The 22,604-nt window shown below is 53.5% G+C and overlaps 1 protein-coding gene and 1 long non-coding RNA gene across 3 annotated transcripts; both read left to right on the top strand.

The window, feature by feature from the left end:
- The first annotated feature begins 111 nt into the window (after window positions 1-111).
- On the top strand, window positions 112-5,002 carry LOC147654092 (uncharacterized). 2 transcript variants are annotated; one of them, XR_015284437.1, is made up of 3 exons: window positions 112-486; window positions 1,130-4,313; window positions 4,420-5,002. It is a non-coding gene; the product is annotated as an uncharacterized LOC147654092 (long non-coding RNA). The 2 variants fall into 2 exon arrangements; XR_015284436.1 differs by having other exon boundaries at window positions 1,130-5,002.
- A 4,098-nt stretch (window positions 5,003-9,100) lies between these two features.
- Window positions 9,101-14,099, top strand: ZIC2 (Zic family zinc finger 2). The gene is made up of 3 exons (XM_086880816.1): window positions 9,101-10,378; window positions 12,133-12,296; window positions 12,492-14,099. The coding sequence occupies exons 1-3, from the start codon at window positions 9,376-9,378 to the stop codon at window positions 12,750-12,752; spliced, it is 1,428 nt and encodes a 475-aa protein (XP_086736942.1). The 5' UTR covers window positions 9,101-9,375; the 3' UTR covers window positions 12,753-14,099.
- Window positions 14,100-22,604: the final 8,505 nt, after the last annotated feature.

Here is a 22,604-nt window from a genome sequence, read left to right as displayed (position 1 = left end):
CGGGCCCCCCCGCGCCGCCCCCCGAAGTTGCACTTGCAAAACTTCGCGCGGGGCCCGACGGGGCGCACCCGGCGCCTCCCCCGCCGCCCCCCGCCGGCAGCACCGGGCAGCACCGGGCAGCACCGGGCAGCAGCTGCCTCTGCTCCCCAGGAGCTGGACGGGGCGCCCCGCTCAGGTGCTCCGCCGTGTTTACGTTTGCGAGGCCGTGGGGTTTCTCTTGTCGCCCGGCGGCAGCCCACGCGAGCCGCTGCTGCCCTGCTCTGCGCTCAGTTTCCTTTCCTTTTTTCTTTTTTTTGGAGGGACGCGTTCATTCACGGATGAGGCGGGAAGGCGCTCCATCGTGTAACAATGTGCGCAACCCCACACCCACGCGAGGCCGAGGCTGTGCGTACTCGTGCCCAAGGCACCGCTAGGGGAAGGCGGCCAAAGTTTCCCTAAAAAGAAGACGGCGGGGGTTGGGATTCCTTTCCTTTAGAAAACAAACGAGTAAGCGGGGAGGGGAGGAGGAGGGGGGGCAAGTGGCACATGTTAGAGAGAGGTTTTGGAAGCCTGCTCTCTGCCGCTCTGGGGCTTCCTCCTTCCGCAGCGGCTTCCCGGGGCATCCCGCGGGGAGAGGCACCCCACGCCCCTCGGCGGTCCGCCAGCCGTAGTCCAGGCAGCTGCAGCCACTTCAGCCCTAATTCAGCAGCGGCGAAATAGAGATGAAACCCCCGCAGTGATACTGGCCCCGAGCATAAATGTTCCTCTACTCTTTAGGATGTCGGAACGGGAGGGGGGAAGTAGGCTGGGAAATGGGGGAGTCTGCGGATGGTGGGTGTCGGCCCTGAGCTGCTACCCTAGACGAAAAGGTAGAAAAAGTGGGAGCTCTCCTAAAAGGGGGCAGAGGTAGAGGACGGGCGGGGATAGCGATGGGACCGCCCCTGGGGTGCGGGGTGTGCTCATCCTGGAAAGCGAAGCTCTTTGTGGTGCGCCGAAACTGGCCCTTCGGCACAAAGGATGCTGCCCTTTGAGGGGGTTGACTAGGCAAGGCCGGGATTTCCCTGCTAGCCAAAAGGGGAAAGGAGCATTGTCGTGACTTTTCTGTGGGAGGAGAAGTTGATTTTATTGATATGTCATCTGCTTTCCTTAGGCTGTTGGTCCTCCCCGGGAATGCCTTGAGCTCCCGCGCTCCTGGAAAGGGCAGGCAAGCTGGCTGCCTTTCCCTGCCTGGGGGGCAGCCAGGGACTCTTCTCCGCCTCTCCAGGAGAGGAAACGGGGCGGGGGACGCCAATGGACCCCCACACACCTCCGGCGCTGCCCGACCACCTAATCCCCTTGATGAAACTACATCTGTGCGTCTTGGCCGCTTCCCGGTGCCAAGCCACCTTCAAAGGAAGCCCCGTGCTGGTCCGGCATTTCCTGGGCCAGCTCCAGGCTCCCCTTCCTCCCTCTCTCCCGCCGCTGCTCGCGGGGGGGAAACTAGCAGGATTTGGCCCACGGCTGCCAAAAGGGGGGTGAGAGACTCTAGGGGGAGCTCAAGGGGGAGCTCCCAAGAAGACCCGCCGCTTCTCTCCCTTCTCTGCCCCCACCGGAGACGAGCCAATGCTCCCGGCTCGCGTGGCCGCCGTGGGGGTTTCAGCGATGCTGCAAGGCACGGAATGGGAATAAATGATCCCCGGGTTTTAAAAGCGGCTGCTCGATGGTTTTATTGCACAGTAAAAACTTCACGCAAAGTAGCCATACGCGAAGTCTATACGGCTGTTTGTGTAGGTGTATTTTCTATATGTCCAACCAAATAGTGCTCTCCCTCCTCCCTAAATTCTGGGTGCGTTGCTGGAGCAAGGTCCAGAGATGGAATGGCTTGATGGGAGACGCTGGGGAGGTGAGAAGTATCACAGCTCTGCAGAACCTTCCCATGCCTCCTTGTCTCTCTCCTGTTAAACGCAGGTGATGTGCATCTGTCATCGATTTAATATGTCTTAATTCAAATATATACCCCGATCAATTTATTTTTATGAGAGGCTATAAAAAAATGAAAATATTTTATATCTGGCTAATAGGCAGCTGACCTGTGACTGTGGAGAGGGAGGGGTTGATGGAGACTCACGTGGAAATTCGCTCATTTTTAGGACCGGCTACAAACGCCGGAAAGATAAGGTGGCTGCCCTCGCAGGGACAATTTTGGACGCTGCCAGCTCCAAAAGAGCCATGAAGAATTTAAAGCCCGTTAAGTCACGGACACCAGCTCAGGCCCAGGCTGCCGCTGCCCTCTGGGGCTGTAGCAGAGGGGAGGCGTGCTGTGCTACCCGCACAGCCCCCCCAGAACCCCGACAGCACCCGTCGGGGGTCGGAACGCGCCTCGTTCCCGCGGCGGAGCCGGCTGCAGAGCCCTCCCGCAGGGCTCCGCTCGCCGCAAACCTGCCAAGGGACATCGGGGGAGGCTGCAGAGGCGGGGTGAAAGCCTGCAAGCCTTCAAATTGATTTCGTAAAGCTTCCTCTATAAACTGAGCTCGGGCTAGGGGCTTTAGGAGGTGTTTAACTGTAAAACGCTGTGCTGTGAGCTGCATTATGTAAATGTATGCTAATGATCATGAACACCATTTACAAACAATCGTCTTTAATGCACGTCTTATTGATAGTTAGGGAGCGGGGAACAATATTTTATAACGTGTAAAACATTCTTCTGGGGAACCATTAGAAAAGAAGCGCGACTGCCGCTTTCCTCGGGAAGACCTGCAAGACTCCCCAAATGTGCTAGAAAAGCCTATCCTCCTCCGAGCCATCGCGGGTGGCTTTCTACGCTCGTGGGGCTGCTTTGCGGCTCGGTTCTTTCCTCGAACATCCGCGAGCCGAGGTGGAGTCCGCCCGTAGCAGGAGGGAGCGCCCCGAGTCGCAGCCCCGTGGAGTCCGGCACGGGCAGGAGGTACCCACGGTAACCCTGCTCGCTGTCCCGTCAGGGGACAGCACGGAGACACCGGGACCTCCGCCGAGAGCGGGAGGCTGCCCAGGGGCACGAAAGGGAAAGAGAGGAGCGATATGGCAGTGAGACTCCCCACCCCTTCTTTATGGAGGGCTCAGGGGATGGATAATTTATACCCTTAAAAATTAAACTTCTCCTGTGCCAAATGTCGTCGCTCCGTGCATCCGAGCGGGAACCTGAGGCTGACACAAGGATTCGACGTCGGGGCTAGGGGCTGCCGGGGCCGGGACCCTCCGCACCTTTGGGACAGGGATTTACGAGCATAAGTTTTGGAGCTGTCGTGTTCAGTGCGCGCCTCCTCAGGGAAAGAGGGGGCATCCCCTTTGGGGATTTCTCAAATAGGAGCAAAATGAGGAAAAAAACCTCCACCTATCTATCTATCTATCTATCTATCTATCTATCTATCTATCTATCTATCTCTCCATCCACCTATCCATCCATCCATATATAGAAAGAAAGAAAGAGATAAAGAGAGAGGCGGTCTCAGGAAACCCAGGCCAAATTTTGCTTTGCTCTCTCTCTCTTTCCCACTTCCCCTCTTTCTGAACGTCCCGTTGGAAGAAGCTGTTGAGATAAATCAAATAGTGACACTTTGACGGCTTTACTTGTATAAGCAATATGGTTACCATATGGCATTGTTATTTATGAATGACAGCATAAATTGTATTACAAAGTCCATCGCGCTTTATTGGGACGCTTCTCCCCTGCCTCTAACGTTTATATGGGCATCTCCAGATGGAAAAAGGTGCATCCAATAAAACCCGGCAGTGCTGCAGCAGACCCCATTTTGGGGGGCGTTGCGGCGGGTCTGTGCTGGCTGCGGAATGAGTGGCGCAGTGGGGCAGGGCGCGCAGAATACGCGGCGCTGCGCGTCCCTCAGCCGCTGCTGGGCAGGGGCGGAGGCACCGGCTGCCCTTCTGCCGAGATTCCCGTCCTGGAAAAAAGTGTTAACACTGGTCTTGACCCCCGCCGTCTCATGGCATTACCGCCGAGAGCGGGATTTTATACATATATAAGTGCAACTGAAGGAACAATAAATATTAATGGCACGAAGGAGAGGTGGTTCTTCCTTCCGTCCCTGCTCTGCCTAGTGGGTTGTTTGGTATTTTCCTGGTTTGTTTTTGTTTTGTTTCGTTTTTTTTTTTAATTTTAAAGAAGCATTTAAAAGTTACAGCTTGGCTGAGATTTTAATTATTTCCCCTTTTCTTTTACATAACTCTGCCGGTAGAGCCTGACAAAGAACTTTTGTCTCTAAGTGTGTGTTTTACAGAGGGAGGCTGCAGCACAACACATGTGGTCTTCACGGGTCATAGGTCGAACGGCCTAGAAGTGGCTCGGATCGGCACCATCAAAGGTAACCTGCAACTTAATATCCTGTTGATGAGCTTGTTGAATTTATGAGTGTCTGTGATACAGACAACGGTGCAAGTGATGCAGCTCGACTGGCCTCTTCTCCCCAGGCTACGGGTCGGCCACACTCGCCCTCCTCGCCCCGCACCTCGTCCCCTTACTGCGTTGGAAGGCTGAATTTCGGGGAAAGACACCCTCTTCCCCCTTTCCCTCTCTCTCTCTCACATGCACACACACCCGTCTCCGGTGGCTCCTTCCGCCTCTTTTTCCCGACGAGGCCATCGCCAGCCGCATCCTCCTATGGGCAGAGCCCCCGGCCCCACCGCAGCCTGCGCCCCCACTGCGGCACCCATGGCTGCCAGGGAGGGGGCGACGGAGAAAGGGGGCGCGGAGCCTCCCCAGAGGGCGGTGATACCTCTCGGGAAAAGGGTTAGAAGGAGAAGACGATATATACAGTCCAGGGGAGGCAAAAAATTGCTCTCCCCTCGTTCTACTTCCCCCCCTCCACATCCCTCTCCAGCTCCCTTCACATCACTGACCGGTAAGAAAAAGAGAAGAGCAGTTTTTAAACGAATTTCGGAAAACTTACAAAGACCGGAAAGCTTTCCCGGGGAAGCTGACGTTTGCTGTGTAGGTCTGGCACCTCCAGAAACCTGTTGAAAAACTTCTTTCAATAAAGCAGTTTAGCACCGACTTTGGGTGACCGCTTGCTTTCCTCCCTCGAAAGCTGCCGTGAGCCGCAGGCTGTGTTCGTGGCGGTGGCCCGACAAGAGAGTGCGGGGCTGGCTGCCGGTGCCTCTGCCCCCCTCCCTTCCTCCCTTCCTCCCTCGCTCCCTTCCCTTGTTACCCTGTGACATGGGGGAAAGGGGTTTTGCGGTTCAGAGGCAAATAAAGCACTTCTTAGGAGGGACGGCGACGTGACTTTGAACTTGGATCAGCTCCTCTGTTTCCTGCAGAGAGAGTAGGGCTGGAGCCTGAAAGAATAGCAGAGAGCGGCCAGCCTGCGGGGGCTCCGGCTGGAATTCACTGCATCCCCCCGAAAGAGCCCCGATGCCGGCACCGCTGAGCAGGCAGAGCGAGGGGCGAGGGGAGGGGAGGCAGGAAATGCAGAAAAATAAGGTAAGGAGAAGAAAGAAAGAGGAGACAAAATAATAAAGGAAGAGAAAAAATAATAACAGAGAAAGGAAAAGAAAGGAAGGAAAAGGAAGGAAAAGGAAGGAAAAGGAAGGAAAAGGAAGGAAAAGGAAGGAAAAGGAAGGAAAAGGAAGGAAGGAAGGAAGGAAGGAAGGAAGGAAGGAAGGAAGGAAGGAAGGAAGAAGGAAGGAAGGAAGGAAGGAAGGAAGGAAGGAAGGAAGGAAGGAAGGAAGGAAGGAAGGAAGGAAGGAAGGAAGGAAGGAAGGAAGGAAGGAAGGAGGAAGGAAGGAAGGAAGGAAAACGAGAGAGAGAGAAAGAAAGAGAGAGAAAGAGAGAAAGAAAGAAAGAAAGAGAAAGAGAGAAAGAGAGAAAGAAGAGAAAGAGAGAAAGAAAGAGAGAAAGAAAGAGAGAAAGAGAAAGAAGAGAAAGAAAGAGAGAAAGAGAGAAAGAGAGAGAGAGAGAGAAAGAAAGAGAGAAAGAGAGAAAGAGAGAAAGAGAGAGAGAGAGAGAAAGAGAGAAAGAGAGAAAGAGAGAAAGAGAGAAAGAGAGAAAGAGAGAAAGAAAGAAAGAAAGAAAGAAAGAAAGAAAGAAAGAAAGAAAGAAAGAAAGAAAGAAAGAGAGAAAGAGAGAAAGAGAGAAAGAGAGAAAGAGAGAAAGAGAGAAAGAAAGAGAGAAAGAAAGAGAGAAAGAGAGAAAGAGAGAAAGAGAGAAGAAAGAGAGAAAGAAAGAGAGAAAGAAAGAGAGAAAGAGAGAAAGAAAGAAAGAAAGAAAAAGAAAGAAAGAAAGAAAGAAAGAAAGAAAGAAAGAAAGAAAGAAAGAAAGAAAGAAAGAAAAAGAAAGAAAGAAAGAAAGAAAGAAAGAAAGAAAGAAAGAAAGAAAGAAAGAAAGAAAGAAAGAAAGAAAGAAAGAAAGAAAGAAAGAAAGATGGATGATGGGGAAATCCAGAAGGTAGTTATTTATATGAATATTCACCTTTGTTATTTTCTTTCCAAAACTGTTTTGAACTGCCAATTTTCTTGCACATATTTGTTCTTTTTCTTATCTTAGATGTAGTAAATTCTTTTAAATCGGGGGGGGGGGGGGGGGGAGAGAAGTGTATTCAAACGTCTAGTTTTCTGTGTGATTTTTTTTTTTTCACTAATCTGGAGGGAGACGATGCAGGAGACCAAGCTCTCCTCTTCAGCTTGGGCTCTCGAAATCCCCAGCAACGGTGGAGGACTTCTCTCAGACCTCCACCTCGAAATCTTTTCAGAGAAGGAAAATAGAATTTGTTCGCGGTCTGTTCCTGGGAGCCTGGGGGTCAGGACAAGGACAGCATATGCTCCCAAGCTACAGCCTGGAAAGGCAAGATCTGGGGAGCAGACACTCCTGCCTACAAAGGCAGGACCGAATGACAGCGAGCAAAGAGAAAAAGGCTGTTGGCATCAGAGGTGCAGCTCTGCATTTATATTCAGTTTATCTCCTATTGCCCATTTCAGATTAGAAGGAATCCCACTTCTTCCCATTTTAAGTCCTCTCCTTGTTCAAAGACTAATGTCACATTTCAAACACTTTCGGACAGTCTTGGAAATATTTTAACTATTTAGTGACAATGATGGGAAAGATATTAGTTGGTAGGCAGTATTACCTTTGACTGCCTTCCTTCCTGCCTTCCTGCTTCCATCCATCCATCCATCCATCCATCCATCCATCCATCCATCTCTCCTTGTAAAACTCGTGCTTGGATGCTGTGGGTTCAGGTTTGAGCCTGCCTGTGTCTGATGTGGATTTAATGTCGTGAGGAGTCGTAGGGGGAATGTCGAAGGGAGAATTTCAAAAAGACCCCCCCCAAACCACACAAACCCCTATATTTTGGGTTGCTTCTCTACCAAGCACAGAACTGATGGGTATGGAGGCACAAGGTTTCGTGAAGGGTGGTTAAGATGGCAAATGTTATGCCAGGCTTTGATTTTTTCAAAGCCTTATTATTGGTGAGCTGCTGGCCCGAGATGATTATTTTCAGCCACTACAAAACAAACCGAATCAGGGGGCCAGACGTGTATTTACTGGAGGGGGAGGGGAAGGGGACTTGTTTGCTCTGTGTGTGTGCGGGTGCGTGTGTGTGTGCCGGCTTTATGCTTTTTTATTCCTGCCATGTAAGAATCCGGTTTCCAAATAACAATGGCAGGGTGGGGTTTTGGGTAGGGTTTTTTTTCGGGTTTGTTTTATTTCTTTTTCAAGAAAGGGGAAAGACAAGGAAAACTCCTAAAGCATCTGCTCTCAGATACGCATTCACAACACATGCAGATCGCAGATCGACTTCTCTGTTCCCACATAAGTGGTTTAAAAGCCCAAACAGCCAGAGCGACCGTTCCCTCTTATATTTTAATTTTTATTTTCTTTTATTTTTTATTTTTGTCCCAGCCACCCTCGCCCCGTCAACGTGACTTTTATTTGATTCCCCCCTCGCTCCCTTTATCGATCACGGGCTTCATCTGCTTTAACCGAAATGGGGAAAGGGGCTGCAGGGGTATATTTTAAGCCCCTCGCTTTGTTTGTTTGCCTCCCGAGGCAGGATCACATGCCAAAGCGTACATCGATATTTTCCGAGTTCGGCGCGCCTCTCCCCGCGCCACCCCTTCCCCTCGCCGCGGGGGAGGCGGGCGGGAGGGGGTGTGTGACTCCCCCAAAAAATCAAGAAGCCACGGGCAGTGCGGGGCTGAAGGCGGCCACCGGCGCCGAGCGGGGCCGTGCGGAGCGGGGCCGGGCGGGGGCCGGGCGGCCGCGGGGCGATCGGCGGTGGCAGCGCGGGGCGCGGGGCGGGCGGGGGGGCGGGCAGGGCTCGGGGCGGCCGCTCCGCCATTAGCCGGTGGCCGGGGACGCCCGGATGGACGGGGCGGCTCGGGCAATGAGCGGGAGCCGGGAGAGCGGCCGGGCGGCGGGTGAAGGCGGCGTTGGGAGAGGAGCCGCCAGTGGCGGGCGGGGAGAAGGAGAGAGGCCGGGGGAGGGAGGGAAGAAAAAGAGGGGGAGGGGGGGGGGGGAATAAAAAGCCGCCGCCTCAGCAGCGCCCACCGAAATAAACAGAAGAGCGAAAGGCAGCGAGGGCCCGGGCGGAGCGGGGCTGCAACTCCGCCGCCCCGGCCGCGGCGCTCCGGCACTCCCGGCCCCTTCCCGCCCCCCGCCTCCCCTCCCCACCCCCACCGCCGCCCTTATTGTTTTTAATCCGCCTCCGGCACCCCCCTCCTCGCCCCCCTCCTCACGCCCTCCCGCCGCGGCGGGCGGGGGCGGCGCGGCGCGGGGCACCCCCCCGGGTCCCTTCGCTTCCGTGGGAACCCGCGGCTGCAAGTTTTTCTCCGTGAGAGACACCGCTAATGCCCGGCGGAGATAAAACGAGAAGCGGAGGCCCGGCAGCGGCGGGGGGCTCGGGGCGGCGGGGAGGGCCGCGGCCCACGCGGGGAGCGGCGCGGGGCCGGGCGGGCGGGGGTCGGCGGCGCTGACATCCCGGTGGCGGCGGAGGAAGCGGGGGGGGCGGCGGCGGCGTGTGCGCGGGGCCGTGTGTGCGAGTGTGTGTGTGCGTGCGTGTGTGTGTGCCGCAGGGAACGGCGAGGCGAGCCTTGCCCCCCCCCCCGTCCCCAGCCCCGTCCCTCCCTGCTCCCCCTCCCCTCCCCTGCCCGCCCCCGCCTCAGCTCCTTTAATACACTTTGGTTCTCCGCTCGCCTTTGGACTCTGCTCTGCCTGGCTCCGGATACGACTCCGCCGCGGCGGCAGCGGCGGCATCGGGCCGGTGCGGACGCGGGCGGCGGCGGGGGGACGCGGCGGCTGCCGGGGGGAAGCGGAGCGGAGCGGCGGCGGCCCCGCGCCCGGGCGGGCGGGCGGCGGCAGCCCGGAGGCGGAGGCGGTAGCGGGGAGGCGGCAGCGGCGGCAGCGGCTGCGTCCCCGGAGCGGCGCGGACCATGCTGCTGGACGCCGGCCCGCAGTTCCCGGCCCTCGGAGTGGGCACCTTCGCCCGGCACCACCACTCGGCCGCGGCGGAGATGCAGGACCGGGAGCTGAGCCTGGCGGCGCAGAACAGCTTCGTGGACTCGGCGGCGGCGCACATGGGCGCCTTCAAGCTCAACGCCGGCGCCCACGACCTCTCCCCCGGGCAGAGCTCGGCGTTCACCTCGCAGGCGCCCGGTTACCCTGCCGCCGCCCTGGGCCCCCACGCCGCTCATGTCGGCTCCTACTCCGGGGCGCCCTTCAACTCTACCCGGGACTTCTTGTTTCGCAGCCGGGGCTTCGGGGACTCGTCGCCGGCCGGCGGACAGCACGGCATCTTCGGCCCTGCGGCCGGCAGCCTGCACCACCCGCACACGGACGCTCAGAGCCACCTCCTCTTCCCGGGCATCCACGACCAGCATGGCCCCCACGCCTCCCAAAATGTTCTCAACGGGCAGATGCGACTGGGCTTGCCGGGGGAGGTATTCGCCCGGTCGGATCAGTACCGCCAGGTTTCCAGCCCCAGGACTGACCCTTACTCGGCGGCTCAGCTGCACAACCAGTACGGCCCCATGAATATGAATATGGGCATGAACATGGCAGCCCACCACCACCACCACCCAGGTGCCTTTTTCCGCTACATGCGGCAGCAGTGCATCAAGCAAGAGCTCATCTGCAAGTGGATCGATCCCGAACAGCTGAACAACCCCAAAAAAAGTTGCAATAAAACTTTCAGCACCATGCACGAGTTGGTCACCCATGTCTCGGTGGAGCACGTTGGGGGACCCGAGCAGAGCAACCATGTCTGCTACTGGGAGGAGTGTCCCCGCGAAGGCAAACCTTTCAAAGCGAAATACAAACTGGTCAATCATATCCGAGTGCACACGGGAGAGAAACCCTTCCCCTGCCCCTTCCCTGGCTGCGGAAAAGTTTTCGCCAGATCAGAAAATCTCAAAATTCACAAAAGGACGCACACAGGTAATTCGGGTTTTTTTCGGCAGATTTCCTCCCTCTGCCCGTGCCTATGTATGTGTGTATATATGTATGTAAACTAATAGATACTCAGACAGAGTGATGTTGAATTAGGAGAGTGAGGAGAAGCTTAAAATAAGCTTCCAGTTTATTCTTTTTAACCCTCTCCATCACATGGCTGCGTTTGTTTTGGTTTCTTCCCCAGCAGCATACATCCCCCTCCATTCCAGATTTCGAAAGGATATTTTACTGATTTGTTTTAATTTGTGAGCGAGAGCTGTAGATTCGTACGAAGGGTCAGCGGAGTCTTTCCGCAGAAACGCGGAATACAGTGCGAACCAAATTTTGCCGTCTTGCTAAAATACGGGAAGACATCCGTCCGTCCATCCATCCATCCATCCATCCATCCATCCATCTGAAACGCCTTAGTCATTTGCTCTATGCAACGTATTTGCATACAACTTCAGCGCTTGTGAGCGTGGCTTTTATTTATGGATACCGAGAGAAACTATATAAATACGTGCAAAATCAATCATTAGTCCGAAATCCCGTTAGAAGTGGCAAAAAGTCCCTTTCTGGGAATGCTTTCCATTAAATTTAAATGGTGTGAGCAAGGCAATAAAATTTTCTCATTTTAAAAAAAATTGTTTTGAAAGTCTCACTCGATGTGATTTAAGGTGTTTTTGCAGCAGTTTATTAAATTATGTAATAGGGAACAGAGGATTTGAGGTTCGGAAACTTCCACCCAAATCAGGTGGAAGAGGGTCGAGGGAGCCCAGGCTTTCCTGATGGAAAATCGCCTGAGCCGAAGGGTAACAAAAATAAACGCATCCTCCCGCCTCATCTATTATTCATTTACTACTCCTGCCGGCTCAAACCGTGCCAGACTATTTCATAAAAGACGGCCAAATATTTTAGCGACTTCCACTCCAAATATTTACCCGGAGAAAGGCTAAAAATCTCGAGGCCTATTGTTTTCTCAAGTGCTAAGCCCGATGCGAGGTGCGAGACGAGCTTTAACAAGGTTTAAAATTTGAGAAATGTATTTGCATGAGATGCCCGCACTGAAGTCATTGTGTCTGAGCGGATGTCTTTAAGAAACAATTTAGGTGCTAATGGAATCTAATGTTAAATGCTTCCCCCTCCAAAGGCGGGGGAATGTGGAGTTCTCACCTCCAAAGTACTCCCCGGCATTTGGAGTCCTGGCAGCCGGGCGAGAGGAATCCCTATGAAAATTAAATGAAGTATTTTACAGACGTTTAGTTTTCCCAGCGGATGTGCGTTTATCTCGAATATCCATACACGAAACAATATGCCCGGCCTTAAATCTGTCGGTAATGGTTTCCAGTTTAACAGGATAGCGGATTTGGTACCGAGGCGAGACGGCTCGATGATGATTGCTTTTTTTTTTTTTTTTTTTTTCTTCAAATTGTCTTTCTTCTTCAATCTCTAACGGGGCTGGCTATGTGTGTTGGCAGCGGTCGAAATAAAGTCAGGCAAGATGCCGGGAGGGGGATATCCCCGAGGTTTTGGTAGGAAGACCAGGCGGGGGACGGGGGGTGCCTCGCTTCAGGGCACCGCGTGAGCGCTGCGGCCCTCCGGGGCTGCGGGTACCGGGACGCGGCCGGCGCCTTGCTTTGGGAAACCGCTGGACCAAGCGACCGGGAGAGGAGGACGAGGGCGGGGAAACCATGCGGGGGCTGCGCGGGGTTTGCGGGGGGCGGCCTCGCTCACCCCACTGCTGCGCCGCTCTCTTGCAGGGGAGAAGCCCTTCCAGTGCGAGTTCGAAGGCTGCGACCGGCGCTTCGCCAACAGCAGCGACCGCAAGAAGCACATGCACGTCCACACCTCGGATAAGCCCTACCTGTGCAAGATGTGCGACAAGTCCTACACCCACCCCAGCTCCCTGCGGAAACACATGAAGGTACCCGGCCCCGCAGCCGGCGGCGGGAGGCGGGAGGGCGGCCGCCCCGCTCCGGGCGCCCCGACGGGGCGGCGGGCGGCGGGCGCTGGGCCCAGGGGCGGCGGAGGGCCGGGCCGGCGGCGGGGGGTGCGCCCGGGGGGCGGCCGCGGCCTCGCCATCCCCCCTCCACCCGGCCGTGTTGCCTTTGCCCCCCAGGTGCACGAGTCGTCCCCGCAAGGCTCCGAATCCTCCCCGGCCGCCAGCTCCGGCTACGAGTCCTCCACCCCCCCGGGGCTGGTGTCCCCTAGCGCCGAGTCGCAGAGCACCAACAACCTCTCCCCTGCGGCGGCGGCGGCGGCGGCGGCAGCGGCGGCGGCCGTGTCCGCCGTGCACCGGGGCGGCGGCGGCGGCGGCAGCGGCGGCGGCGGCGGCGGCCACAGCGGCCTTTCCTCCAACTTCAACGAGTGGTACGTGTAGGGCCCCGCCGGACTGCTCTGCACGGCCCCGCCGCGCCCTCCCCGCCCCGGCGGCGGCGGTGGCGGTGGCGGCGGGCAGGAGGGACCGAGCGAGCCCGCCGGAGACGCGCCGGGAGATGCCGCCGCACCCGCCGGCAGCGAAATGACGGCCGAGCAGGATGGGCACAGGGGGCCTTCATCTCCCCACACCCTCCCGCCTTCGCGTCTTTTTTTTTTTTTATTTTTTTTTTTTATTTTTTCTTTCTGAGAACATTTTGAACCAGCAAAAAAAAAAAAAAAAAAAAATTCCAAAAACTACGTGCTGAAAAAACGTAAGAGAATGAGTAAATCAACGGAGGAACGGAAAGGGGAGAGAGAGAGGGTAAAACAATCAACCCCAAGCCCCACCAACACATCACCCAACTAAAAGCTTCCCAAGCCGGCGGAAAGAAACTCTCCCTCCGGAGTCTTCAGACAAAAGATCAGAGACTCAAACTCCTCTGGTCCCCGCGCCTCCCCGCCCGGAGCAGCCAGCGCCCTCCCGCCCCACGAACTGTGTATATAGCGGCCCTCTCCTTCCTCCGGCGAGGTGGGGAACGAGGTTTTCCTGGATTCTCGGTGTATAGAAGTTCGTCCCGTTTGTAAACCGCGGATTGGTCCCTTTCTCCTTCTTCTTCTTTTCTTTTCTTTTTTTTTTTCCTCTTTATTTTTTTCCCCCCTCTTTCTCCCTCCCCGAGAAAGTGATGGACTTGTTTTCTTTTCTCCTGCTCTCCCTCCCCATTTCCTTCTCTTCTCCTTTTTTAGTTCATCCCTTTAAAAAAAAGTAACGTGGAAGAAAAAAAAATGGTTTCTTTTGTAATTGTGATATCTTGAATATTGTGTTCCTTTTTAAGAAGCAACTTGATTGTAAACTGCATTTCAACTATAGACTGGGGAAGAAATACCGTGCCAAAGTCTCCATTCTGTTACTCACAGACACACACACGAACAACAACGCTTGTGAATGTATTTTTCTGTTAGCTGGGTTTACATGTGATGTTTTAGTGCTTTTGCAAGTTCAATTTGTTAGTTCCTGTTCGGAAGATTGTGAGGAAAAATAAACGTCGTGCCGTTAGCTTTTCCGTAATAACGCCCTTCCTCCTGTAAATACCTGTTACCATATTTATCCATTTGTAATTAAATTATGGTATTAACTTGCTACAGAGGAAACAGTATTTATAAAGAATGTTTCTTAACTATAAATATGTACAATTGTGAGCATAAACTGTTTCAGATTTTTTATTTGAAGGTTTAAGTGGTTTCATCATTTCTTGTGATATGTTTTGAGAGTAATGCATACAGAAATATAATAAAACGTGTTGAAACTGCACGAGCTGTTTCCTTTTTATGCCAAAGGCTCTCTAAAACCTGCTATAAGGTATGGGATGAGCTGAGAGGCAACTGCAAAACAAATGCTTTTAAAACGTCCGCTGGTTACTGCAACAGGAGGATTCCTTCCAGCTGGGCTCTCCCATCCAGAAGGGGGAAAAAAAGAAAAAAGCCACAAAAGCCCCTAAAACTTTGTGAAGCCTTTGAGCTGAAAGAAAAGGGTGAGGGAGGGTATGCATATTCTCGAAATTACTTGCAAGGCAAGATCTCCTTTAATAAGATATTTGCAGGGCGACAGCACATCTTCCTTCGGCTCCTGCCTTCCTCAACCCTCTCTCCCCGGTGCGTGGCTGGCTGGGGAGACCATTGCCCCATAGGCTGAGAAAGCGGGGCGTTTCGGGATGGAGGTGAAGGTGCAATGATGACAAGGCTCTGAGCTCGGCTGCTTTGAGCCGTAGATAGTCCTTGCCTCCTGCCTTTTCATCCTTCTCGTAGCCTCCATGCAAGCCCGGGAGAGAAAAAAGTTGTGGTGACCGAGAGCTCACATTTCCCCTTCGAGTTTTTTTTCTCTCTCTCTTTTTTATTTTCTTTCTTGATTTATTTTTGTTTTATTTTTTTAATTCTATTTTAGCCCAGAGAGCGGTTTGGGTTGTCAGATGTGTCCGGGGGGACGGAGAGCCGCCGGGCGATGACTTTCCCGGGATGCTGGCCCGGCCTTCGGCTCCATGCGCGCCGTCGGGGCCCGGCCGGCGGAGCCGCCCGTGCAGAGCAGCCGGACAGCAGCTCTCCGGACACAGCCCGCCGCACCGGGACAGACAAGGAGAGTGTGACAGCGGCCGGGAAATCCTGGAAAAAGTTCGGCCTTGTCAAGGCACCGAAATGTGCCCTGCGAAGAGGCAGCGCTGTGAGCCGGGCTCCGAGCGCCCTGCGGTGGCTGCGCTGCCTTGAGCGGCAGCTTGTGCAGCCTGGGAAAGCCCTGTGCTCCTCACAGCCGGCCGAGCCCATCGCTCAAGCTCCCCCCGGGCCACACGTCGCTTTGGGTTTTTCGGGCTTTGTCCCGCGTGTTCAAATATCAGTAGAGCTGTCTGCAGCCCGTGTGAGGGAGTTAGGTGAGGAGATGAGGGCACACGGGGCCCTGCTCACTTCTGGGGTGAGATGAGGGTTACCTACACCCAGGGGAAGGGGAGGAGGGATGGAAAGACACCCCCTCCCCCGCGTCCCGCCGCTGACAAGGAAGTTTAGATGGGGAGCGGATCCGGAGCTTCCTCGGCGGCTGCGCTCCTCCCAGAGCGGCCATCCCCGCGCACACGGCAGCTCCCCGGGTAATCAAACGGCTATTAAAACCTAATTTATGTTCGGTAATAATATTACGTAAAAAAAATATTTATTAAAATCATTGGCATATGCCGCCTGCCCCTTGGAGACATCCGTGGGAAATGCAGCTGAGAGGATCTCTCCTTGTCCTGCCGGCCTCCCTGCAGCTGAAAACCATACGGGGGTCCCTCTTCAGAGCCAGTTCCTGCCAGCCACCGTCTGCCCAAATCCCCTCCCGGGCCCAGGGGTGCACGAGCAGCCCTGCCCAAAGCCACCAACCCGGCTCCGTCGTCCCCCGCCCCAGTGGGCTCAGCTCCGGCCGGAGAGAAGCGCTCGGAAGCTGGGCTCCCCTTCTCCCCACACCCCCGGAGCCGTTCTGGCTTCGGGGGAGCCCAGGGATGATCCTTGAGGGGGGCAAGCGGCCTCCCTCTGGTCAAATCGGCAGGGATGCCTCTCCTCCGGCAGGCCCAGGGATGCGGCGGCTGTGGCAGTGAGTAAGCTCCCCCCCTTCCCTGTCCTACCCAGGCTGGCCTTGAACTTGACCCTGGCCTTGGCTCATCCAGCCCGCAGCCCCTCTCCACCCGCCTCCCTCGTGTCCTGACCCCGGCCTGGCCCTGCCACGCTTAAGGGAGAGCGGTAAGTCATCGGGTTCAGGGCTTGGGTTTTTTTAGGGGGTAGAGCAGCCAAGATCCTCCACACAGCCTTATGCAAGGGTGGCCCCCGACCCCGAATTTCGCTCCTCTCCTTTGTCCACCTCGACACTCTCAACCCCAAACCCCTCCCTCCCCCCACCTTTTTCTCCTACGCTGAACCTGAACTTGCCAAATCTTCCTGCCCTAGCCCTGAAGACAACTTGAGAACCAATCTGGAGGGAGGCCTGAGGCTTTCCCATCAGTCCCGAGCCTGCCCTGGCATCCCACAATCCCCTCATGGCCAGCCCCGGGCGGGTGCCCCGGGCGGGTGCCCTCAGTCCCCGAGGACTCTGGCCTGAGGGCTCCCGGCTGGCCTGGGCCCCACGGTCCCCACGGCCCGTGAGCAGCGGGAGGCCCCGCTCTTGGCATCCCGTGCCCAGCTGTGGCAGCCCCACTCGGGGAACTGTCCTGCAGCGGTGTGCTTCTTCCTTTATACCGTGAAAAGCAGCATGGAGGGCTGCGTTTAATTTCTATCGTTAATAATGAAACGCTTTCCCAACTCTTCCTGCGGACCCCCTGAAAAGCCGGATTGATTTCCCTGGGAATTACTCTCTCCTCGCAAGCCAAAATATTTGAGGGTCCGTCCATAAAACAGGCTGCGCTTTGCCCCCCACACCCTCGATTGGAGGGCAGCTCAGGGCTCTGCGTTCACCTGCCCCCGCTCTGCTTCACCTGGCTTGGCTGCTCGTGTGGCTTTGGCTTGCGGCCGGTGGTGGCAGAAAAAAACCGAGCCCACACCCAAAGGTAAACCAACCTCCCAACAAACAAACAAACAAACAAACAGACACGACAACAGCCCAGCCCGAAACAGAATAAAATGCAGGAGCTGTCGCCCGAAGCCGAGCGTGGAGCTCGGTGCTGAGGCTGGCGGTGCCGGGGCTCCGCAGCGGGCAAAGGGCTGCCCCTGCACGGCCAAGCCCCCGCCGCCGGTGCCGGGGGCAGCAGCCCGGCCTGAAGCCGCTCCGTTTGGCTCTGGCCAGACCTCCCCAAACCCGTATCAGCCTTTTAAGTTTCCCCTTTGTTTTCAGAAACTCGTACACGTTTCCTGCCCTCTATGAAGACATAGCAGGCTCCCCAAACCTCTCCCCAGCCGCAAGTGCACGCTAGACGTGCTCCCGGGCACAGCGAGGTATGTATATTTTTCTATTTGTCATCTTTTTGTTTGTTGGGGTTTTTTTGTTTGTTGGTTTTGGGTTTTTTTGTGGTTTATTTTTAATTTCGTGGGTAGCTTTTTTTTCTTCCTCTCCCCCTCCCTCTTTTTTTTAATTTCTCTTAGGTTTTGGGGGGTTTTCCCCTATTGTTTTTGTTTTTTTCCTCTTTTCCCCGAGCCAGACTACCGGGGATAGAGCTGCATATTAGCAGCAGAGCAAGCAAGAACTATTGTCTTACCCTGCAGGGCACGATGCCCCCCTCTGTCCCAAAGTGCAAGTCTTCCCCAGTGCTTGGGGTTCCCTCATTTTTCTTTTCTTTTCTTTTCTTTTCTTTTCTTTTCTTTTCTTTTCTTTTCTTTTCTTTTCTTTTCTTTTCTTTTCTTTTCTTTTCTTTTCTTTTCTTTTCTTTTCTTTTCTTTTCTTTTCTTTTCTTTTCTTTTCTTTTCTTTTCTTTTCTTTTCTTTTCTTTTCTTTTCTTTTCTTTTCTTTTCTTTTCTTTTTTCTCTTCTCTTCTCTTCTCTTCTCTTCTCTTCTCTTCTCTTCTCTTCTCTTCTCTTCTCTTCTCTTCTCTTCTCTTTCTTCCTTTCGTCCTTCCTTCCTTTCTATATTTTCCTTCCTTTCCTTTTTTTCCTTTATTAAATTTTTTCCACTTTATTTATTTATTATTTTTTATTTTTAAAATTTATTTTCTGGACGATTTCTGTTTTTAATACTTTTGGGGGAGAGAAAAGAAGAAAAGCGAAGAAGGAGATGCACAAGACGACAGGGGGAGGGAAGGGAAGACCTTCGCTCGAGGTTTCATGTCTTTAATAAACACTTCAAAGTGGCTGCCTAACTGCTGTCCCGAGAAAAGGAAGCGCGGCACCAAACGGACCGCGGTTCCCACTTCCTCGCAGCGCAGGAGCCACGAGCAGGTTCCCCCGCGTCCCTCGCCCGTGCTCCCAAGCTCTTTTGGATGAGGAGCTCGGGGAACTGGCAGGGACGAGCGGCGGAGCCCGGAGAGGAGCGAGGACTCCTCCAGCCGCGCCGGGGCCCCACGCGCGGGATCAGCTGTTGCATTCCGGAGGGAGAAGGACGCTCTTTTGGTGTTAAAAAGAAAATAATCGGCAACTAAAGCAGGAGAGGGGGGGTGGTGGGGAGTAATTCAAGCGCCAGTAAGTGATTGAGCGGGTGTTTTACACGCGCGGCATCGCACCTCGCAGAGGGCTGGGGGCGGCCGTGGGGTCCGCGGGGGGCACCCGGCGTGACCCAGCCCCAGGCGGGCAGGGTTGGTGGCCGCGGGACGGGATGTCCCCGACACCTGTCCGCCGGGCGCGGATGTTGGGGGCCCCGCACAGCGCCCGTGGGTGGCCGAGGCCGAGCCGTCCCGGGGGCGGCAGGGACGGGGCTCGGGCCGATCCGCTGCCCGGCCCGCGTTCCTGGCAGCGGAGCCCCCGCAGGAGACGGGGGCTGTGCGGGTGTGAGAGGGTTCGGGCTGGATCTCGGTGTACAGCAGTTTGCGGCGAAAAAAGAAAAAAAAAAAAAAAGAAAAAAAAAAAAAAAGAAGAAAAAAAAGAGCAATTTTCATTCCAACTTTTTTTCCCCCTTCTTCTTCCTAGTCTGCTAATTCCTCAGTGTGGGCAAACACCCCTTCTCCTTTGATTCTTAGTCACAGAGCCTAGATTAAATACCGGTTTTAATGAGAGCCGTGGCTGTGGCCGCATTAGGTGATGATAGTTATGAAGACGAGCTGACCTGTTTTGATGAAGACGATCTGACCTGTAGGGAGAGAGGGAAAGGTCAGCCACATGCAGTGGCCAGATTTCTGCTTGTTCCCGGCACATGCTGCTACAATATTGATCCGCGGAGAAAGATAAACATAAAAGATAGATCGTATGTGCTGCATACTAATGAACGTGGTTTCCAGATTTTAATTGTTGTTGACTTCTTATTTCCACCGTAAACATTTGCTGACGCCCGTAGGGCATTTTCCCCAGTTTTGTTTTGTTTTGTTTTGAATTTGCTTTTATCTTATTTTTATCTTATTTTGCTTATTTTATTTTTTTTCTCAAACCCTCAATTTGTCTCTTGATGGAAATCTTCCCAGCAAGTTACTTTCCCTATCAGCCGAGGTGCAACCACCCGAAAGTCGCAGCCAGCATCTCCTTTCCAGCGGAGGAAACTGCTCCTGGAAACGGGGAAAGCTCCTCTGAAAGGCAACATTTCGACTTGGGATGCTCCTTTCGGATTCCTGCTTCATTACTCGCTCCATTCCTTTGCAGCAAAACACTGCAGATGACACCGGAGTTGAGGGTTGATATTTCCCCCCCTGCTCTCCCAGACTGAACTGCTGCAGACCCAGAAGTTAAGCTGGAAGAGAGCTCTCCTTTCAAAGCCTCCCCAGTTTCCCAGACTAATACACCTACGTGAGGCAAAGAGAGGGCAATGCCGTGTCTCGGGGAGAAAGACATGTCAGAGGCGCTCTCCCCTCGGCTGTGCACAGGGAGGAGGCTCTTCCGAGGGTTTTCGCTGCGATACAAAATTGTTAAGGATAATTCACTTCCCTGACTGCCTCTTTAATTTTTTATTTTTTTTTTTCTTCGAGATGGTCAAAATCAGCTGTAAACCGGGCAAAGCTGTCAATGAAACAGCTATCCCCAAACATGAGTTTCAAGTTTCTGTTCCTTTCACGAACGACCGAGAGTAAGCACCATCGGCTATATAGTGGCAATTAACTGTATCAGCCTCACATTTAAGAAAATGAGGGAGATATTAAACTCTTAATTCCAATCATTACAAATAATTTTCATGAAGGGAACTTCTAAAAGATTTCCCCCCCCTCCTTTACACTTTCCAGTCTATTTTTTAACCCCTGAGTGATTTACTATGTAAGTAATTTTAGAGGATACAGTTTACAGCTTGAGTTATTAGACTGAACACCTCTGGCTGACACCACAACACCTTTTTTTCTGCCTGCAGCTGTGAGTCACAACCCCATTTTCATACCAAACTGCTGCACATTCCTTTACAATATAGGCTTCCTTTTTGCAAAGATCAAACACTCTGCAGCCAACGTGTTTATTTTAAAATACAGGAAAATTAAAACTAAACATAGACTTAAAAGGAAAAAAAAACAAAAAACCAACCCAAATGCATCATTTCTTTCCCTGCTGTCTCTCCTACTAAAATAAATTAAAATAAAATTAGGAGGGAACGGTGTAGACTGCTCCAATAAAATAATACAGTGATAGAGCCAAAACAGTTGTTTTCGACAGGAACAGGAATGGTCCCTTCTGTTTGCTGTTATTTATTTATGTATTATTGTGGCTATGGTTTTAATTATATGTGGGAATATTAGGCCAAGATGCTGTAACTGTAGCCTCCCTTTAACACACTTTTCTTATTTGTTTAGTACCAGCGCTACAAGGCAAGAACAGGCACCATAAGGAAAATGTTTTCAATATTCTATTTAAGAGCTTACAACAGGGAATCCCGGAATTACAGGAAAACCTGCAGGCCTGCTCCGTGGAGGTGCCCGGCAGGACCAGGCAGATTTCGTGCTCCTCGGCAGGTTTCGGGGTGCGCGGAGGGGGAGGAATTGCGGGAGAGGTGCCCGGAGTAATTTTTACCTAGCAAAGCGGCGTTTTGAAAGCCTCCTTGCTGTTCAGCAGCACAGACACTAGGATGCTTCTTAATTTTGAGCATGGTAAAGGTAGACTTAATCTCTGCTCCTTCCGGTAACCTACTGCCTACTCCTCCCCTGGGGCTTGAGAGGGGGGCTTTGCTGCAAGTCCTTTTTCTTCCATCCCCTACTTATGGGTTTTGTTGCTTGAGGAATTTTTCTTTGTTTTGTTTTTTCTTTTGCGTGTTTTGTTTTTTTGTATTTTTTTATTTTTTCTTTCGTGGAGAAGCATACTTGGTGGTGTTTGCGTTGCCCATAATTTCCTCCTGTTCCTTCGCGAGTCTTTCCCCACGTCACGGGAGTGATGGGTGAGGTGGGGGGAGCCGGACAAACCTGCCCACATTTATTTATCATTGGTACTCATATCGAAAAAGAGATTACTTAAAAAAAAAAAGAAAAAAGAAAGAAAAAAAAGGAAAAAAGAAAGAAAGAAAAGAAAAAAGAAAGAAAAAAAAGAAAAAAGAAAGAAAAAAGAAAGAAGAAAGAAAGAAAGAAAGAAAGAAAGAAAGAAAGAAAGAAAGAAAGAAAGAAAGAAAGAAAGAAAGAAAGAAAGAAAGAAAGAAAGAAAGAAAGAAAGAAAGAAAGAAAGAAAGAAAGAAAGAAAGAAAGAAAGAAAGAAAGAAAGAAAGAAAGAAAGAAAGAAAGAAAGAAAGAAAGAAAGAAAGAAAGAAAAAAAAAAAAGAGGAAAAATAAGGGAAAAAAAAAAGAAAAAGAAAAAGCAAAGAGAAGGATCATTCGCTTTAGGAAACAGATAAAATAACTTTTCTCATCCCTCCAATCCACCCCGATCCAAGTGGCTCCCAAGAGCTGAGCGAAGCGAGCGACGCGCCCGCCCTGCGATCTGGGCTGTCCTTGCTCAGCGAGGTGCAGCGAGGACCAGCCCTGGCCGTCCCCCGCCACCCCAGGGTCGCTCCCCGGGCCGAGGCTCTCTGACGGCTCGCCATCGCGGCCCGACGAGCGCCCAACAGCAAAGAGGAGCGGCAGGAGCTTTCCCGGCTGCCAGCCTTCCCGTGCAGCGGGGATGGCTGCTGCCGTTCCTGGGGCCTGGCCGTTCGCCGTCCGCACCTGCCCCAGCGCTCTCCGAGCCGCGCTCCCGCCGCCGCCGCCGCCGCTTTCCTCTCGCTGCGCCGGGACGGGCAGCAGCGGGGCGCGGAGCCTTTCCTGCCTCGGACAAACGACACCCGCTAAGGCTGATGGCTGTGGCCACCAAGCCTCCTTTCCATCCTCCCACACTCCGCCACCAAAAAAAAAAAAAAAAAAAAAAAAAGAAAAGAAAAAAAGAAAAAAAAAAAAGAAAAAAAAAAGAAAAAAAAAGAAAAAGAAAGAAAAGAGAGGCAAGCGCGTTTCTCGTTTCCAGCTCTTAAATGAAGTTCTGGGACTTGGCAAAGACAGCGCAGGTATCTACGGATGGACCGTTCCGCCGGCGGAGGCTGCCGGAGTCTCACGGGGGCGTTTACCAGCGTGGTTCCCCCCGCAAGCTTTCCCCTCCAGCTCAGAGGGCGATGTCGCCGCCATTCCTGACGGGACGTGCGTCGTAGTTGCTTGGGGCAGGGGCCCACCTGGCCTCCCACATCCCGGCCCCTGTGAGTGCCTCCCCTGCTCTCCCATCAGGGGTTTGCCCTGCACTCCTCTCCGCGCTCTCAGCGCAGCAGCCGCGCGGGCGCCCCGAGGTATTTGGGGTGTCTACA

This window comes from Cyanistes caeruleus, chromosome 3, assembly GCF_971803275.1.
Source record: "Cyanistes caeruleus chromosome 3, bCyaCae1.hap1.1, whole genome shotgun sequence".
Taxonomy (NCBI): Eukaryota; Metazoa; Chordata; class Aves; order Passeriformes; family Paridae; genus Cyanistes; species Cyanistes caeruleus.
Note: the sequence above shows the minus strand (reverse complement) of the source record. Positions and strands in the feature narration are given on the sequence as shown.

What these genes read in the sequence shown, in the direction of transcription:
- ZIC2 (XM_086880816.1), top strand. Translation starts at nt 9,376, where the DNA reads ATGCTGCTGGACGCCGGCCCGCAGTTCCCGGCCCTCGGAGTGGGCACC. An exon ending in TCACAAAAGGACGCACACAG is followed by an intron (nt 10,379 to 12,132) that starts GTAATTCGGGTT and finishes GCTCTCTTGCAG; the next exon opens with GGGAGAAGCCCTTCCAGTGC. An exon ending in CCCTGCGGAAACACATGAAG is followed by an intron (nt 12,297 to 12,491) that starts GTACCCGGCCCC and finishes TTTGCCCCCCAG; the next exon opens with GTGCACGAGTCGTCCCCGCA.